General features: G+C 42.6%; 1 protein-coding gene across 4 annotated transcripts in view; it reads right to left on the reverse strand.

Annotated features, from left to right (window-relative positions):
- The window catches only part of ythdc2 (YTH domain containing 2), a 66,775-nt gene that overhangs the window by 38,553 nt on the left and 7,376 nt on the right, over positions 1–20,846 (reverse strand). For 3 of the 4 annotated variants that reach the window (XM_062478452.1, XM_062478453.1, XM_062478454.1), the window contains 11 exons: positions 8,452–8,606; positions 8,062–8,197; positions 7,594–7,720; positions 7,435–7,500; positions 7,007–7,185; positions 6,668–6,764; positions 5,199–5,286; positions 4,991–5,071; positions 3,944–4,026; positions 2,281–2,386; positions 2,033–2,152 (listed from right to left, as the gene is read on the reverse strand). In XM_062478452.1, the coding sequence (XP_062334436.1) occupies positions 2,033–2,152; positions 2,281–2,386; positions 3,944–4,026; positions 4,991–5,071; positions 5,199–5,286; positions 6,668–6,764; positions 7,007–7,185; positions 7,435–7,500; positions 7,594–7,720; positions 8,062–8,197; positions 8,452–8,606 (1,238 nt within the window). The remainder of the gene's footprint in view (positions 1–2,032; positions 2,153–2,280; positions 2,387–3,943; positions 4,027–4,990; positions 5,072–5,198; positions 5,287–6,667; positions 6,765–7,006; positions 7,186–7,434; positions 7,501–7,593; positions 7,721–8,061; positions 8,198–8,451; positions 8,607–20,846) is intronic. The other variant, XM_062478455.1, reaches the window with a different exon arrangement.

Here is a 20,846-nt window from a genome sequence, read left to right on the forward strand (position 1 = left end):
GGCCAGTTGAGGTGTTCTGGGCACGTCCCACTGGGAAGAGGCCCCGGGGAAGACCCAGGACACGCTGGAGGGACTATGTCTCTCGGCTGGCCTGGGAACGCCTCGGGGTCCCCCAGGAAGAGCTGGTGGAAGTGGCCGGGGAGAGGAAAGTCTGGGCCTCCCTGCTTAGGTTGCTGCCCCCGCGACCCGACCCCCGGACAAGCGGAAGATGATGGATGGATGGATGAAGAAGAAAAGCAAAACTTTTGCTTTGTAAAAATTGCATTATACTTTTTGGAAGCTCGGTGGCGCTACCCCGAAACGTTTTGAGTACCTTCATGGCACTGTGCCATGCCAAAATGGCCAACGTGGGAAAGTGTTATATTTATGACTTGGTATGCAACAAAGAATCAGAAAAGTCCACTCTTGTGATTTTTGGTCAAACTGTTCAGAAGTTATGATGCAAGAAATATGACGCGCTGGCTAGATGTAGCAGCATTATATCTACAAAGCACAATAAATCCGAGTCTTCTTGAGTATAAATCCCCTGAGAATGAAACATTATCGTTTCTGCTAGACAGCTACTGTGGCATTCCTGGCTTCGCTTAACAGATAATCCAGTATTACGACATGCTTGATGACGGTGGCTGGATTCGATCCTACGACCTTGCGTTTCAACCTTTTGTTGACCTTTGTTGACCTTTTGTTTAAGAGGAGATCGATTTTGAATGTTTTCACAAATTATCACAGTACAGGAAAATCCATCATGGCGGACCTTATGGGTCCTTGAAGCTTTTTTGTTCCTCATGACAAATGAGGAATGTACACCAAGTCTCAGAATAATTGGAGCAATGGGGTTGAAATGCCATCGCTTTGAAAATTGGACTTTTGGACATTGCTTGTGGCGCCCCCTATGGTCTGATGTGGCCCATATTTGGTGTGGAGGTACCCACTTGCATGTGGTATCAATGTGCCAAATTAGAAAATTTATGACCAGGGACTTTTTGAGATATTGGGGCGCAAGGAGAGGGGAAAAAAATAATAAGAAGAATACTGACAAAAACAATAGGTTCCCTCCTACCGGAGGAACCCTAATAATAATAATAATACTAACAAAAACAATAGGTTCCCTCCTACCGGAGGAACCCTAATAAGAATACTAACAAAAACAATAGGTTCCCTCCTACCGGAGGAACCCTAATAATAATAACAATACTAACAAAAACAATAGGTTCCCTCCTACCGGAGGAACCCTAATAAGAATACTAACAAAAATAATAGGTTCCCTCCTACCGGAAGAACCCTAATAATAAAAATAACAAAAACAATAGGTGCCCTAGCAGCTTCGCTGCTTGGCCCATAATAATAATAATGATAATAATTATTATTAAAAAACTAACAAAAACAATAGGTGCCCTAGCAGCTTCTCTGCTTGGCCCCTAATAAAACTAACAAAAACAATAGGTGCCCTAGCAGCTTCTCTGCTTGGCCCCTAATAATAAAACTAACAAAAACAATAGGTGCCCTAGCAGTTTTGCTGCTTGGCCCCTCATGAGGTAAAAGTGTCAAAGTCTCTCAATTTTAGAGCACAATTTCACACTAATCATATTTACGCGCAATGTTTACCCGCAATCTCGTTGTTATGATCAGTGACCTATGCACTTTTGTAAAGCTCTCTTTTGGAAGTCGCTTTGGATGATAGCGACATTTATGCTAAATGCATAAATGTAAATATATTTAACATCTAGAGACATATCCTTTGAATGCATTGACTGTGTGTTACCAAATCCTGGATAACTTCTGGTTATGTTCTCTTACCTGATGAAACGAGCCAAATAGTTCATCTTGAATATTTCTAATTCAATCTAACCAGTTGAACTCAAAGTGCCATAAATCAAAACCAAAATAACAAACTTGTCACCTTCCGAGGACTTTTGAAAAATATAAGAATTATAATCCTCTCACCATGAAAAGCAACCAAAAAGCTTGTACAGAGAAAGTTTGAAGCAGAGGAACATTATAAGCATTTCAAGCAAAAGATTGTGGGTCTTACCTTAAGCATCTGCACAGCATTTTTTACTATGAGAATAGGGGGAGGTTCGGGTGCTTTGGACAGGAACTCAGCAATGGTACAGGTGATAGGGGCCAGCAGCTTGGTATGCAGACACAGCTCCTGAAATGAATGTTTAAAGTATGTTTGTGTGTATCTGCTTCAGAATGTTTCCAGAAGTTAATAGCCAGTAACCCTTATCATGTGTATTTTGTATCTTTGTGTGAGAGTGTGTTTCTGTGCTTGTTAACCTGCAACGGCATTCTCAGTAGCTGGGGGACCTGATAATCCAGCATGTTGTTAAACCTGAGGCGGCTGAAGAGATGGAAGCAGATTCCTGGTCTGCAACGTCCAGCTCTGAGTAGACAGCATCATTTCATAAAAATATCCAAGGCACGGGATATTAATGTTAAGGTAAATTAGTTAAAACAACTCCACAGTAGGGCTGGGCGATATAAAAATAATAATTGATATCTCGATATTGTCCCAAAAAAATACGATATTTGATATATATCTCGATATGTTTTCATTTTCATTTAAATAATAAAAAAAACATGATTTTCTTTTGCCCCCATTAAAAAACAACAAAAACAATTTAGATAGAAATGCTATTCTTACTAAGTACAAAATGTGTAAATTTAAGCAGTTGCCATAACATGGTACTTGCAACTTGACAAAATACACCTCACATGGAACAATTCATGCAGAGGTCCTCATGTGACAGGACAAAAAGAGAGCAAAAGAGAATGCCTGTGCGCGTGCAATTTTCAGTTTGTGTTTGTTTGTCTGTGTGTGAACACAGAGGAGCCAGACGGTGATCTTATAACTCAAGCAACACAAGGACCAAAATAATAATAATCGGTATTCACGATATTTTCTAATTTGACATCGTCATAGAAATTATTGCGATATTATTGCTAATATTCAATATATCGCCCAGCCCTACTCCACAGTATAAATACCGCCCACACATGCTATTAAAGAACTATTTTTTGGGTGGCAGAGCTGGTTAAAGCGGTGTTTACAGAGGTAGATGTCACATTCGCGAGAACCAGGTTTTGCCCTCCAGTATGGGCAGATCGGGAGGAAATTCTAATGACACCACACCCGTACATTAAAATGAATGGATAAAAAGAGCTCACAGAGTTTGTCAATGTCCATGATGTTGGTTTGATGGCAAAATACAGTACACACATACACTAGAGACAAAGGTATTGGGACACCTATACTTTACACCTATCGGAGCTTTTATGAAATCCCATTCTAAATCCATAGGCATTAATATGTGTGTGTCAGTGACATTATATTCTTCAGCATGAAAAGATCCATCAGTAGAACTAAGGCTCTAGCCCAAAACCACAAAAAACAGCCCCCATTGTTAAATTGGTTTGATTGGAACTCAATGAACAAAGCGAGGTGAACTACGAACTACTACGTAGTTCACTACTATGAGTGAACTACGAGAGGACACATACAACTAGCCTTTTTTATCAACTGCTGTCGCTAACAACGGCTATCCTGGCTAGTTTGTATGTGTCCTCTCGGGCCGGGATGTTTCTGCTTGAAATGCTCCAACATGCACGCTGTGCTCCCATGAAAGGCAAGTTCCGACCAGCATTTATTACACACAACAGCAATTTTTGTTTAAAGTTTTGTCAAACTTTCCCACACTGCTATTTCGGCTTTGTTTGCACTCCAACACTGTGTTGTCTGGATTGCATTTGGGAGCATTACAGTTTAGCACTACAGTGTGACACTGATCAAATCGCATTATTGCAGGCCCTTAAATTGGTAATTTCAGCCCTAAATATTGTCCATAGTTTTAAAATGGGATGTACAATAAGATTATATAGGTATGATAGTCAGGTGTCCACATACTTTTGGCCTGTTAGTGTAGATAAGTGGATATCTCACCTGCCCTTCCTCTGTAGTGAGCTGGCTTTGGAAATCCACACCATCTTCAGCATGGTCACGTGGTTCAGGGCGTCAAAGGACTTCTGGAATTGTAAGACACACGTAGTGTGTGTGTACTTGTGTATATGAATGTATGTATGTCATAAAGTACCGTATTTCTTCGATTTAACGCTGCAGCGTTTATAACACAATGTTCGTTAAGAAATACTGTATTCTAGGCTAGCTGCGCTAGCATGCTAACGTGCTACATTAAATGTTCTTAGCTAGTTTGAACCGTACGGTCTTCTAAATCACTGAGCAAATGTCAATGTTAGCTACACTAGCTAGGTCTATCGCATCTGCTTTTTATTAACGCTGATTTGCAAGGAATGCAAGAAAAGCTAGATAGCGAAAACACCTACTGTAGCTGTTGTAGAGTGGGATACTTACATCTGACCACTAGGGGCAGTAGTGCCATTGCTGGGTACAGTAACCTACCGCTCTCTATCCTGAGGTAGCCAGTTGATGTTTGGTCGCTATGCAGGAGAGCCACGGTTTTCAGGTTCTCAATAAATGAGTCATAAGCAAAGTCTGTGGCAGTCCCGTTAATAGTTAGTATATCCAATATACTACTATATTTTATTATTATGTAAACTACTTTAGCTTGTAAACGCAAGAGCACCTGCCTCTCAGTTCTTTCAATAGATAATCTAGACAGGCGTTAGCAATAGGCTAGACTGCTATTCGTTTTATGGCAATTTTTTCATAAGCTTCCCTTCTAATGCCGACTAACTGCTAGCTAACTCTCTAACTAGCTAGAGTTATTTGCTAAGTAAGGTATGTTGATGTGATATTTGAAACCTATTTAGCTAGCAGTGGGCCCCTAGTGCAACACAAGAGAATGTTCATTAAAATGACATGCTGCTACTACCGTATTTCTGGGGCGGCGTTTATTACACAATGTTCATTTTTGGTGCAGCGTTTATTCAAGGGTGGCGTTTAATCTAAGAAATACGGTACTGTTTAAATTTTGCCCAATGTGGGACAAGAAAACTAGTTAATCCTCACCTCCTTCACTTTTCCAGAGTCAATGACAAAGACCACATCATTTACAGTGATACTGGTCTCTGCAATGTTAGTGGACAGAATCTGAGAGGGAAATGTATTATTTTATTCCTATGAGATTAAATAGGATGTGTTAATTAATGAAAGGTATCAACATGTTCAAAGTGACCCCATGAACAGCATCATGAACATTCAAACTGTATTTACTCACAATCTTGCGAACGCCAACGGGAGTGTTCTTTAACACTTTCTTCTGGTCTGATGTCTGCATGTTAGAATGGAGGGTAAAGACCAGATACCTAGGAAAGACACACCCATCACATTAAGCCTCTGAATGTCATAGTTACTAATTATGTCATAAAAACCGGTACCAAGTCGGTACTCAAACAAAACTGTACAATACCAGAATTTCTGAACAGTAGTACCGAGTACCGGGTCTACCCAGTACCCATGCAGAGTTGGACTCTGACAAGCACAGTGTTGCCAAAGAAATCTCGCCAGAAGTCACCGGTGGCTCTCTGAAAAGTCACTAAAAGTTGCTAGGTTTGTCGCTAGATTCTTTTTTGTTGCTAGGGAGGGCGAAAAGTCGCTATATCTAGCGACAAAGTTGTTAAATTGGCAACACTGGACAATCATAAGACACCGGCATGGTGACAAGCAGCTAATGCTGCAGAGGCTCCATTAACAGTTGAAAAGTGGAAGAACCACGTATAGAAATACTTTGGGTGTGAGGCAGATGACAATGAGAACATCGTCAATCACCAGAAACCAATTGGCTAACTCTGTTAATTTACTTTATGGTTTGCAACATACTCAAAATGCAGCACCTAATACTGGGGCATATGAAATGAGAGGGCACAACAGGGTTAACACATTTTTGTTTTGGTTAACAGGCTTTTATATTTGCCAAAATTACTGTGTCAGGGTTTGGAATAGACTACATGTACATTTAAGTTTTGTAGCGTGAGCAACATTTTAAGAGCCCCATGAAGCGTGTTGAATACACTCATTCTACTTCTTACAAATTATGTTCAAGATTAATATTTTTGAGCTCTACAAATGATCTTTAAGTCATCTGCTGAGTTTGCCTAATGCCTACACTCAGTCCACCCACATTTTTTGCCTTTAGGCCTACATGCATTGTGATTGTTAATGTTCTGTTGTTGTCATAAGTACAGCCTTAGATATTGTAGGTGACTGTTACTGTCAACAAATGAGTGTTGTTCAGTAATCTATTTGTTTCATGCTTTGGTATCGAGTACCGTGAAATTTCACTGGTATTGGTACCGAAACAACACTAGTAGTTACCCTTTGCAAGGCAAACCAACATGCTAACCCCTTCTATGTCAGATTAAGACTGTAGTTTATGAAAGGTTAGACAATTCAAAATCAGTTTCAAATATTGCATCATGTGTTCTAATGTGTTTATCTTCTCATATTAGCAATGTTTTGAAGATCCATGTATAATTTCCTTAAGCGGGAACAGGACACCCTCAGAAGAGATGAGCATATTGGAACATATTGTAATAGAACAGCATAAACAGGTGAACATGCATGGCGTTTTGACGTAAATCGAAAGGATTGTTTAGAATGTTCCAATTAGCAACTGTTCTCTGAGAACTAACCTCCCAGAATCAGGATTTGCATCGAAGGACACATGTTCTCAGCCTTCTCTCATACCTTTGAGAATGATCTACGAATCGTTTATCATCGTAGAGGATGCGGTCCCTCAGTCCAACAATCTCATCATATCCAGGAAGGAAGATTAAAACAGCACCTGAATTGGAACGTCCCATTGTTAACATGAAGTCAAAACAAAGAGGTGGTACAGTCATTTGCATTATTGGCCACCATTTTAAACCAGAATTTGTTCAAAACAACCAGGCAAAACACAGATTTCTGAATTTAAAGATAACTATATAACTATATATAATAATTGGACAAGAATGAAAAACACTTTTATCATCAATAATCATTCTGCATGACACTAGGTCAAGTTCTCGCTCGCTCTCAGGTTACCATCGTCAGAGCTGGTGCAGATGTTGTGAAGCAGGTGCATGATGATGTCCAGGTCCACCTTCTCATCATCAAAACTGTGGTGGTAGACCTTAAGCAGTTCCTGGTCCTCTGCGCTAAGCTCATTGCTGGCTGACTGCACCAGAGATAACTCGTCCAGCTTCCCTGACTCCAGGGATGATCTGCAGATAAAGGAAGGGTAAACCAGGGAATATGAGAGATTGGTGGAATATTAAAGGTGTGGTTCTAGTCCTCAACAAAATGCAGGTGTTGAGTGTGATAGACGACAGGTGATGCATAAGGCTTATGATTACAGCTTGATGATCTAAGAGAAGAGGTGCCACTGATTGTGTACATCTTAAATCTCAGATTTACATAAGGTCATCCTCCTTACTCAGAGCCTTATGTAATGTCACAAAGACTCCTCTTACTGGTGAGATTCAAGTAGATCCACAGCCTCGAACTGATCGAAATGCTTGGCCCAGTCCTGTGCAGTCCTGAAATAAAAACACTTCATCTGATCCAACTCATTCATGTAACACTAAACCATTAAAATACCAACAGGTCAAAGTCATCTGTAAGAGACTTACCAGCCATTGGAAGACTTGAGGTTGACGCTGGCTCCCATACTGAGCAGCTGCTCAACATGACTGATGAAGCCTCGGCTCGCCGCTACCATGAGGGGAGTGGCGCTTTTCTCGCTGTGCATGTAGTCCACTAGGATGGAGATCAGGTGTTTATGTGTAAAGATCAAAACTGCAGTTTTAGTAGTACCCACAATCCCGTTACAATTAAAGTTCTGTACCAACAAACAGGCAAGATGATCATATTGTAGGCAGAACTGGATTGTACTTACAAACGGTCCCACTAACAGTATAAAAGGATTGCTTGGCTGTCTATAGCATTACACACTTTAGGTTGATCACAGACTGTTTGATTAACCAATGGACCATTTCTAATAAAAGGAAAATAATTGATAACAGTTTAATTCAACAAGAAAACTGAAACTGGCAGGATCTTAAGAGGACATAAAACCAGACAGATTATTGTGACCGTACCACTGACGTTCTCGCTGAGGATGAGGTTGAACAACTGAACAAAGGCATCTGCATCCTGGTTCAGAAAGATGTCTGAGATGCAGGCGTCCATCTCCTTCAGCAGCCAGGGGTCCAAAGACCCTGTGTCTTTCTCATTCTGACACAGATTTACAAAGATGTCCATCTGTTATATTATTTAAGGTGTGGTAGCTTTACGACATTAACACAAACTTCTGTTGTCATCTGTGCTGATGAAGAAAATACATAACCCTTTCTTTTTCTTCAGAAGGTAATTTACTGTTGCCTGTCAACTGATCTTAGTTGACTGCGCTGCCTATCCACCACTTTATGAAAAAAAATTGGACGTGCCATAATAAGAACATCCTGGTCACAGAATCATCTCCATCTTACATGTTGGTTGAAGACTCCGTCCCCTCCATCGTCCAGAAGGTCATTCTCATGGAGAAAACAAGAAGAGCCTGCACTCCACTCCCTATGGGTCTTCTTACGGGACCCCCTTCCTCGGACATTACACCACTCTGTCAGAGATGTCTGCTGTTTTTCTTCTGAGACACATACAAGAGCAAACAGATGACAGACAGAAGGACAAAAGCAAGAAATGTCAACTAATGGAGATGTGACATTTAACACTAGTAGCGCCCAGCCGGTTTTCCCTATTTATAGCGCATAGGGTCAAATGATCCCTGAGTCTTCAGACAGAGACGTTGTTACTGAAACGTAATGGTCGCTAGATGGCACTACTTGCATGGAGCTAAAGGCAAGGTTGGAAAATGTACTTGCTTTCTTCAATCTGTCATTAATTTCCGTGTTGTTGGTCAGTGATTATTTAATTACAGGGAGTCAGGTGGCTGAGCGGTGAGGGAATCGGGCTAGTAATCCGAAGGTTGCCAGTTCGATTCCCGGTCATGCCAACTGACGTTGTGTCCTTGGGCAAGGCACTTCACCCTACTTGCCTCGGGGGAATGTCCCTGTACTTACTGTAAGTCGCTCTGGATAAGAGCGACTGCTAAATGACTAAATGTAAAATGTAAATTACAACGTTTGTTGATCTTTGACAGGAGGAAGTGACGTGTCTGACGATACTCTGTTAATCGCTATATATAACATATTACTTCATTTATTTTGTTTTTCCCAATTTAATCTACACATTTATTGTCTTATTTATAGGTTTACTCGACGCAGCTTTTTCCCTTGGAACTCGACGCTACTGTACCAGTTGGACTAGCCAACTCCAACGCTCTTGACGGAATCTCTTGGCTGGCATAAGCTATGCCAAGTATGTTAACTATAATGTCTCTCGCCCACTCACATTGTCCTACATGTGTCATTTTACTCGATAAGTTGACTCTGTTAGAGAGTTGTGTCCAGTCGCTCAACGAAGAGAGTAAGCTACTAACTTTAGATGCGACTGGCATTTACAGATGTAAAAATGTTTTTGGTTAATCTTGGGCATTGCGCACAGGATTACATATATTTTTTTTTAAGATGGTAAACCTTGAATGCATCTTTCAGGCTGTTGTATGAAAGGTGCATCCCCTTTTCGAATGATCGATTGCAGCCAGATCTGTAAAATACTCATTTATTTTTGAAGGAGGAAGTTGTGTGCGAAGAGAGTGGAGACAATAAAGTGTGGCCGGCCACATTGAGGAGTCCCAGAGCCTTGTAGTCTGTCTGTGTCAAATTATTATGAACTAGTGCACAGTCCGTGATGCAGTCGGTGATGACCGTTCTTCTCAGTGGCTTTGGTACCTATATGTCTCAGATCATGGACAGATCCAAATTCAGGTGACAGATTCAGATTCAGGGGACACATCCAGATTCAGGGGACAGATCCAGATTCAGGGGACAGATCCAGATTCAGGGGACAGATCCACTCCATCAACGACTCTCGCCTGGCCAACGAACTGAACAAGTTCTACTGTCGGTTTGAAAGACAATTGGACTGTCCTGACCCACACCTACCCATCTCAGAGATGACTCTCTCCATTCAGGAGGGAGAAGTTAACATACTTTTCAAGAGGCAGAACCCCCGCAAAGCAGCTGGCCAGACTATGTCTCTCCAGCCACCCTGAAGCACTGTGCAGACCAGCTGTACCCGGTGTTCACCAACATCTTCAACACCTCTTCTTTCCCAAAGCTAGCTATCTGCAGAGAGTAGAAGAGGCCTCAACCAAGGTAAGTCAACAGGTAAGTAACTCATATTTCTTTAGTGGGGGGTCAGATGGCTGAGTGGTTAGGGAGTCGGGCTATTAATCAGAAGGTCGTTGGTTCGATTCCCGGCCGTGCAAAATGACATTGTGTCCTTGGATAAGGCACTTCACCTTACTTGCCTCTGGGAGAATGTCCCTGTACTTACTGTAAGTCGCTCTGGATAAGAGCGTCTGCTAAATGACTAAATGTAAATGTAATGTAACACCTCTCTGGAGACATGCCATGTGCCAGCTTGTCTCCACCATCATCCCAGTGCCCAAAAAGCCAAGGCTAACAGGACTTAATGACAACAGACCTGTCGCCCTGACCTCTGTGGTAATGAAATCTTTTGAGTGACTGGTGCTGGCACATCTCAAATCCATCATGGACCCTCTTTTGGACCCCCTGCTGTTTGCCTACAGAGCCAACCGGTCTTTAGACGACGCAGTTAACATGGCCCTCCACTTCACCCTCCAGCACTTGGACTCCCCGACATCCCACGCCAGGATCCTGTTTGTGGACTTCAGCTCTGCTTTCAACACCATGATCCCAACTCTGCTTCAGGAGAAGCTCTCCCAGCAGAACTTGCCAAACTCCACCTGCAGGTGGATCACTGACTTCCTGGGCACTATCCTCTCCCAGGACCTCAAGTGTGAATTGAACATCATTCTTTTCCCACCCCTAAGGATCCGTTGTTACAATAGCTTGTTTCAAAGGGGGTTCTTAATAAATTAATGCAAGATGAGTAGGATAAATGCTTGAAAATATGACTAGAAGGGGAAAACTTTAGGGGACGGACCCATCTGCAACCGACGCAAGCAAGCTCACCCTACAATTTCCCCAGAAATTGTACCCTCTCTAGGTTATATTTATAACTCTTATTTATAAGTCCATCAACAGTCATTTCTTAAAACAGTCATTTAGCCCTCTTATTTTATTTCTGATCTTATTTTATATGTTATATCTTACATTGTATAATATTGTTTTAGAATTATTTAGACTGTTGTCCTTTTTATATTTAAGATTCTTATGTTTATCGTATGCACCTTCCTGCCACAGTAAATTCCTTGTTTTTGTGAACTTACATGGCGAATAAAGCTAATTTTGATTCTGATCACAATTGAAATTCTGTCATCTCTGAAGGAGGCTACTTCTTCAACCTCCAAATCATCTATTCTAGTCACTTATGCACATCATTAACGCAATTTTTCATTATCTTTCTAATAATGCCAGGAATCTGTGTGTGTGAGAATGTATCTGTCTGTATAAATGTATTTTTAGAATGGGATTTTAGGTCAGCGAGTTTCACATAATCATCTCGAGAACCGGGTTCTCTGCAAAGTTCATTTTTTGCAGGTCCTTTTTATAATTCAATGGTGATGTTGTTTGGATAAGCATTTCGACATTTCCCAAAAATAATTTGCTGCCAACAGATCTTTTTCAGCCATGTTCAGCTTGCACCATATGCTTCACTAGCGCATGCACTAAGAGGCTGTATCGGAGGCTGTATAACTTAAGTGAATTTTGTTTTGTCAATGAACTAATGCAATTAACAAAGGAATTCGATCTGAAATTAAACTAAGTGCTTAACGCACCAGAGTTTGTAGAAAGGAAAATAGGGAAATTCTGTACGCTGCTGCCACTGCCAAGGACAAGAGCAGACTGCAGCGTATCATCCGCACTGCCGAGAAGGTGATCGGCTGCAATCTGCCTACCCTCGAGGACCTGCACACCTCATGGACCCTGAGGCAAGCGAGTACGATTTTTGCCGACCCCTCCCACCCTGGCCACTCCCTGTTTCAGCTAATCCCCTCCGGCAGAAGGCCGCAGTCCATCAGGACCAAAACCTCACACCATAAGAACAGTTTCTTTCCATCCGCTGTTGGCCTCTTCAACAAAGCCAAGGGCTCACACTGACTTTAATGACTTAATCACAATCTGCACAATGACACCTTGCCACATTGCAATTTGAACTATGTGTATCTTTTGTACTATTTGTATTTTTTGTACTATCTGTATTTTTTGTATTTTTAGATTGTCAATTATGTCTACTTTATATTTAATTTTTTATTCTAAATCCCCTCTGCTAGACTTTGTTCCTTTTGTATAGTTAGACCACATATTTAACTTTTAAGATTCCTATATGTTTAATGTATGCACCTTCCTGCCAAAGTAAATTCCTTGTCTGTGCAAACTTTAATGGCGACTAAAACCCTTTCTGATTCTGGGTCGCTCACTGGAAGTGTGTTCACAATGTTGTATTTCACTACATTCTACACCAAAAAACGTCAGAGAGGACTGCTTTTTGTAGAGCCTGCTGAAGATAGCCAGAATCTCAGATTTCTTTAACCGAGCCAGTTTCATTTGTCATTTGCCTGAGAAAACTACCTCCGTTAGCCAGGCTAGTTTTGCCCCCTTCACTCGGTCAGGCTATTTAACCCTTAGATGCGTGAGTTCTAAATATTTCCGACGCTTCCATCAGAGTGAGTTATTTTTCCAAAACGGAAGCTAGCTAGCTTTAGTTAGCTTCCGTTACCTAGTAACCTAGCATAATACTCGTAGCAATGCTACTACCTGCTAGTGCTACTTGTTAGCCTCCTAATTGTAAATTTTGAAGCCATACTATAGCATTTGTCATATAGTTTTTGTCTATTGGAAAATTGTCGGTTGGAATGTTCAGAATCGCACATGTGCGACGTTACGCTGTGAGACCCGCATTCGAACGATCACATGTGCGACGCTACTCCTTAATGGGTTAAAGGTCTTGGACAAATGACTTTTGTGCATGGACAAGTGAAACGTAAATGTACTTGTCCAAAGGACAAGTGCCTCAAAAAGTTAATGTCATGCCCTGCATCTGACATTAAAGAACATTATCCAGATTAATTACAGCTAGCCGTGAGCTAAGTGGCACTAAGATGACACTAAGATTGACTTTCTTTCATATTCGGTTTTGTGCTTCACGGACATGGCTGTGCGATTTGATCCCGGACACTGCATTACATCTGGCAGGCTTTCAACTCGTGAGAGCTGACCGGGACATTGCACTCTCCGGCAAAACCAAAGGCGGTGGTATTTGTTTCTACATCAACAGTGGCTGGTGTGTAGATGTGACAGTGATTCTGCAACATTGTTCTCCGGATCTGGAATCATTTTTTATAAACTGTAAACCTTTTTACTCGCCACGAGAATTTGCGTCACTCATTTTGGTCGGCGTTTAGATGGCACCGGGTCCACAGGTTAAAGAGGCGCAACGCATGCTCGCCGACCAGATTCTGAGTGTGGAGCGAGCAAACCCGGATTCCCTTGTTATCGTACTCGGCGACTTTAACAAAGGTAATCTCAGCCACGAACTCCCTAAATACAGACAATTCATAAATGCCCAACCAGAGAAGAGAACACTCTGGATCACTGCTACACTACAGTCAGTAGAGCCTACCATGCCGTCCCTCGTGCAGCACTGGGTCACTCTGACCATACCATGGTCCATCTGATTCCTGCATACAGGCAGAAATGAAAGCTCTGTAAACCTGTTGTGAGGACATCAAAACAGTGGTCCAGTGAGGCTATGGAGGATCTGCGGGCGTGCTTGGACTGTACTGACTGGGATATGTTCACGACTGCTACCAATAGTCTGGATGAACTCACAGAGGCTGTGACATCATACATCAGCTTCTGTGAGGACTGCTGTATTCCAACACGCACCAGGGTGAACTTCAACAACGACAAGCCCTGGTTCTCAGCAGAGCTCAGAAGGTTGAGGTCAGAGAAGGAGGAAGCATTTCGGAGTGGGGATAGAGACAGATTCAAGGAGTCGAAGAACAGGTTTAGCAAGGCGGTGAGAGAGGCTAAACAACTGTACTCAGAGAGACTGAAGCGTCAGTTCTCTGCTAACGACTCTGCTTCTGTCTGGAGAGGGCTCAGGCAGATCACCAACTACAAGCCCAGAGCCGCCCACTCCACTAACGACTCCCGCCTGGCCAACGACCTGAATGAGTTCTACTGTAGATTTGAAAGACAATTGGACTGTCCTGATCTACCCCTTCCCACCCACGGGGCCTCCTCCCTCACCCCCTCTACAGTGACAACTCTCTCCATTCAGGAGGGTGAAGTTAACAGACTTTTCAAGAGGCAGAACCCCCGCAAAGCAGCTGGGCCAGACTCTGTCTCTCCTGCCACCCTCAAGCACTGCGCTGACCAGCTGTCTCCGGTGTTCACCTACATCTTTAACACCTCCCTGGAGACATGCCATGTGCCAGCCTGTCTCAAGTCCTCCACCATCATCCCTGTGCCCAAAAAGCCAAGGCCAACAGGACTCAATGACTACAGACCCGTCGCCCTGACCTCTGTGGTAATGAAGTCTTTTGAGCGCCTTGTGCTGGCACACCTCAAAGCCATCACAGACCCTTTCCTGGACCCACTGCAGTTTGCCTACAGAGCCAACAGATCTGTGGATGACACCGTTAACATGGCCCTCCACTTCACCCTACAGCACCTGGACTCCCCAGCATCCTATGCCAGGATCCTGTTTGTGGAATTCAGCTCTGCCTTCAACACCATCATCCCTGCCCTGCTTCAGGACAAGCTCTCCCAGCTGAAAGTGCCCGACTCCACCTGCAGGTGGATCACAGACTTCCTGTCTGACAGGAAGCAGTGTGTTAAGCTGGGAACACAAGTCTCTGACTCCCGGTCCATCAGCACCGGATCTCCTCAGGGCTGCGTCCTTTCCCCTCTGCTCTTCTCTCTGTACACCAACAGCTGCATCTCCAGTCATCCGTCTGTCAAACTTCTGAAGTTTGCGGACGACACCACCCTCATTGGGCTCATCTCTGACGGGGATGAGTCTGACTATAGGTGGGAAGCTGACAACCTGGTGACCTGGTGTAGCCAGAACAACTTGGAGCTCAATGCTCTTAAGACAGTGGAGATGGTTGTGGACTTCAGGAAGAATACAGCCCCACTCACCCCCATCACCCTGTGCGACTCCCCAGTCAACACTGTGGAGTCCTTCCGCTTCCTGGGCACCATCCTCTCCCAGGACCTCAAGTGGGAACTGAACATTAGCTCCCTCACCAAAAAAGCACAACAGAGGATGTACTTCCTACGGCAGCTGAAGAAATTCAACCTGCCAAAGACAATGATGGTGCACTTCTACACAGCCATCATTGAGTCCATCCTCACCTCTTCCATCACCGTCTAGTACGCTGCTGCCACTGCCAAGGACAAGAGCAGACTGCAGCGTATCATCCGCACTGCTGAGAAGGTGATCGGCTGCAATCTGCCTACCCTCGAGGACCTGCACACCTCGAGGACCCTGAGGCGTGCGAGGAAGATTGGGGCCGACCCCTCCCACCCTGGTCACTCCCTGTTCCAGCTACTCCCCTCTGGCAGAAGGCTGCGGTCCATCAGGACCAAAACCTCACGCCATAAGAACAGTTTCTTTCCATCTGCTACTGGCCTCTTCAACAAGGCCAAGGACTCCCATTGACATTCATTCACTTATTTAACTTTTATAAGTCCATCTAATGGCAATTCAGTATGCATAAGCCACTTTATCTCAGTATCCAATTGCACTATGTTGACCATTGACGCTGCTCATTATTCTTATTTTTATATATATTTTATTTTATATTTAAATTGTTGTATTCTTAGATTGTTTAGTTCTTAGAAATAGTTAAACTAATTGTTAAGTTAACTTTTGTACTTTTACTTAATTTAAGATCTGTATATGTTTAGTGTTTTGCACCTCCCTGCCACAGTAAATTCTGTGTTTGTATAACATACATGGCGAATAAACCGAATTCTGATTCTGATGAGTGCTAGCTAGCTGTTAGCCACTTAGCTCACAACTCACTAACTCGTCAGAGTAATGTAACACCAAAATCATACATTAGATTTTTTTTAAATAATACTTAAATTTCTCATGATTAAATATAAATCCTTGGTGGCCAGGTGCCGCACTTTCACGTCTTTCACCCATCCAGCCACAGCATATTGATAAGCATCCGTACTCTTGAAAACCTTGAAGCTATTCCCACTGTATGGGGAGGGGTTATGCACAAGATAAATGTTTATAGCTCTATCATGGAAGGCCAATTGGGGCAAGCCTGGGGCAGATAATATGGGACAAAATAAAACTGGCGGTAACAAATAAGGATTGGAGCCTAAAATTGAAATGTTCTCAGGATATCTCTGTCTCTCTCTCTCATTCAAATGGGCAGTGTGGGCGGCCATACTGGGCGAGATCGGTCGTGAATATGGCGGCGTTCTATTTGGAAGTGACGTAGGTGGCATCTATGAAAATACTACACTTGTGATTTACTAGTGTGATAAATACTGTTTTAACCAATTAAATAACTGTTTTCAGATTTTTTTGGTGAAGTGTTAAAATCGAGGGCAGCGTTTATTACACAATTTTGTTTTTTGGTGCAGCGTTTATTCAAGGGCAGTGTTTATTTGAGGGCGGCGTTAACCGTATTTTTCGGAAATAAAACCGCGGCTTGCATCCCGATTTTACAGTTTTCTTGTGGTTGTACGGCTTATATTTCGAAGCGGCGTATAGCCCGGTTTTAGAACAAAAAAGTGACTTTGTCCCAAATCTCTACAGACCCTACAGCTAATTTAATACTCAACACTACAACGAGGGCTTATTAAAAGAGGAATTATTTACTGTGTCGTCTCAGTTACACTATCAGGGCTTGGAAATACAGTGACTTGCTAAAGTAGGCAAATTGCTAGTAGAACATAACATTTAATAATAATTTCAGTAAATCAAACAGCTGCAAGAACCAGTGAAATGTTATATACAGCTAGCAAACCAACCTTAGCTAGCATCGCTAACGACATTGGCTAATTCAACTTCGGCAGGCTATCCTCAGGATTTGCAAGATAAACTTATACTATACCTAAAATAATTTTTTAGACATAACAATAGATTTTGCCACGCATGGACATACTATCCCCAACCAAAGTGTGTTACAGCATGCTGTAAGATCGCCTATAGCCTACTCGTGCATTTCTTGGTATCATTGTTCCCGTATCAAGTGCAGCATATATTTCAGTGCGGGTTAAAATCCGATTTACAAACCCAAAGCTCCCATTCGGGTGGGGTGCGGATTATAGAAAATGCGGCTTGTTTTCCGAAAAATACATTAATCGAAGAAATACGGTACGTGACTGAAAGAATATTTGATCCATGAGCTTGAACAGCTCTCATTGTAAAGCAGACTAACGGACTAACAATAATGTGTTTTTGCTCTAGCGCGATCGAATCCCACTTCATGCAAGCTTGCAAAGGTTTTATTTTCATAGCCTACAGCAGCAAATATGAGATGCGACTTGAAAATCGCCAGTAATTTTTGTGAATTTATGACGGATCTGGTGATAGAGGCAAACGGTAGCTGCTGCTGTTAGGTGAACGCACAGCTGGCATGCTTACAGCCAGTTGGCCTGGAAACCAGTTGGGCGATAACACCGGGCGTCTAGCACCTGGTCTAGTACCTGTATGGGGGGTGAAAAGTACCCTCGCACGGCCGTGCGCAAGCATACAACGTAGACAAGCTTTGCCCACACTGTCTGTGTTGTCTTTGCCTTTTTATCATTGGTTCCCAATGGGAGTGATGGCAGCGACGTAGTACGTGTGGGGACTATATTAGCTGTGAGGTAGCGCCGAAGTTACCTTTGTAAACATTGCATTAGCTCGTGTGATGTGTAACCCGTCTGCAAAGCTAACAATCACTGCCACCACTACACCTGCATAGCGCTACGTCTTCCATTGGGTGGTAATGTTAGCTATAACCGGCCTCAGGTCGACAACTGTAGGCGAAGTGGCTGGCTAGCTATCAATGGGGAAAATAATAAAAGGACATCATCGGTGTGGCTAATTCAGCAAGCTAGTGTTGGGCTGTATTGGCAGAGACCTGAACAACCAAACCGGTTTTGTCACTGACTAGTCATTAAAACAAGTCAAGTGGTAGTGGTTTCATTTAATATTAATATCTGGGATTGGGTATTGTGAACCATGTTGAATGGGTCTTGGTCTGGACATGTATTGGTTAGTTGCAACTTTTAATTGCCAATATTGACAACGCGTTAAGAAACTTGACTTCAATCAAAGGATCGCCTCACTTTTCAATTTGAAGCAGTAAATCCAAAGGTATGGGGTAATGTCTTGAATGGTCTGGCTTCACTTCCGGTCTCACTAGATGATAATACCGCCATGGCATAATGGTGAGACTAGATAGTTATAGCTAGCTGCCTTCTTATTGACCTAAGTATCCACATAATGGCAGACGTAGTGGTGGCAGTGATTGTCTACTTTGCATACGTAGAGTTGGCAGTGATTGTCTTCTTTGTTAGGCGTAGCGATGGTTGCTAGCTTTGTTAACATTACCTGGCATGAATCAACCCCATACTACCTATACATCTTGCACACAAACAAGGTGCTCGATAAGTCTTGAACTATTTAAGACTTTGTGATCAATGTCTGTTATGTAGAGCACTTATCCGCCCAAGTTCCTCTACAAAATCTTCAATGTGTGCCAAGATGATATCCCCTGACAAGCCATGCTGATCAATTTGATCTAGTAAGGCCAGCATGCCATCTCTGACACCACTTGTGTCTTCCATCATCTCTCGAATTTAGGTGTCCCTATCTGCCTTCGATCTTGTGCAGCTGCTTTGGTCTTAAGATAACCACGCCCCTCTCGCTTGCATGTAGGATTGGAAATAAATACAGCCAAGGTTTTTCCTGGGTCAAAATGAGTCTTCGGTGCTCCCAACAAAAAAAAATATATGTATATATATATTATTATTTTTCTTCTTTTTTCTAATCAATGAATTTATTCCCAGGTGTTTGGCACCCGCCGAAACCTATATTTCGGAAACAGGTTAAAGATCCTGTAAAGTAAATTCCATGTTTTGCTTCTAAGTACATTATATACGTGTGAAATTAGTTCCTGAAAGCATGTGCAAAGCGCTAAGACTTTGTCACACTGAAATGTGGAGTTAAACCGAAGAACAGTTTCTCTTCCGTTTTCAGATCAGGTTTTAATGGGCGGAGCCAAAAAATGCCCTATCTACGTCATTTCGCCCCATCTACGCCAGATCACTGAATGGCTCCTCCTGCTGTACTGTTATTGTAGCCTACATCAGCTAGCTAGCTAGCTTCAGGATGTCTCCCACCACCCACAACTGCATCTTCCCTGGATGCAAGAAATCCAGCTGCGCTGCAACGCCATTTAAGTTCCCTATTGATAATGAAAGGAAAAATAGGTGGATAGATTTTGTGAAGAGCCACGCTCATGGAAAGCTTCGGATAAACTCCAACAGCCGCCTCTGCACTGACCATTTCACGGCAGTTTTAACATGGACCAGAGACACACAGGGTTCACCAACACACGGCTTCTCTTGCAGCGCGGAGCCGTACCGAGCATCGCCACTCCGGCCGTTCATCCTCCGGTCGCACCTGGACCATCCACCGCCGCCAGCAGTTCATCACTCAGTTCTGTGTGCTTGTTATAATTATACTAGATAACTTTTCCAGAGGTATCTCTGCTATGAGTTAGTGCAAACCGCTAAATTGATTTTAGGCTACTCGGTGTAGAATGGTATTTTGGTGATATGGTAGCTAATGTGTTAGAAGTAGCCTAGTTGGAGAGCTCACTGTCTGCTGTCTCTGGTGTCCATTTTTACTGTTACAGCTCAGGGGAACATTTAATTTATATGCATCTGTATGTTTCACTCATTGAACAAATAAATTCTAATTCTATACGGTTTTGTTCGGCTTGACATAGCGTCCATTATCTGGGTCGGAGGTAGGCACTAGGCAGCGAGGGGCGGAGCTTCAGCTCCTTCAGGCGACACGCCCCCCCAGTCTCAAGTAGAGAAGACTGCTGATTTTTCTCACGATTTCAAAGCCTAATTTAACATACTTGTCGGTGTTATTTTTTCATTCGAATTTGGATGGGTAGTTAATAACACATTATTCTGTGGTGTGGCGAACTTAAAACTTGTTTCCAGGTCCACCAGGTCCACAGGATCTTTAATGTAATAGTCTAATGTAATATTGCACATATTTTCGTCCTATTTCCCCTAAAGCAATAAAGTTAGTCTACTTAAAGACACCTTACACTCATAAAGTATGTTCTAAATGGCATAAATGCTGCCAATTAATAATTGACGTAACAACTTATTGTAAATGGTCAGTAGCCTAGCCTATCGATTAAGGTAGGCCACTCTGAAGCATGTACACTGCCTGCTTCATTTGATCTTGATGGCTAAGCATTCTGTAGCAAATAATAACAATAAACCCACTTTTTATTAATTAAAACTACTTCAGCATAATAATGCACCTAAAATACAAACCTGAGCAAGGGCAGCTATCGAATCAACAGACTATTTAGCTAGCAGGGGAAGAATACAAACAACGAAAATCACCAGTTAACTTGATTTAAATTGGCAAGAACTATTGACTTATACAATAACAGGCTTAAATGAACTGACAACATAAGTTATACGACTTACAGTTCTCAAGGACGCACACACGCAATCTCAACTGCGGTGTGAAGCGCGTGTCCGTGCAATTCTTCGACATG

Source organism: Osmerus eperlanus, chromosome 14, assembly GCF_963692335.1.
Source record: "Osmerus eperlanus chromosome 14, fOsmEpe2.1, whole genome shotgun sequence".
In the NCBI taxonomy this organism is placed as follows: Eukaryota; Metazoa; Chordata; class Actinopteri; order Osmeriformes; family Osmeridae; genus Osmerus; species Osmerus eperlanus.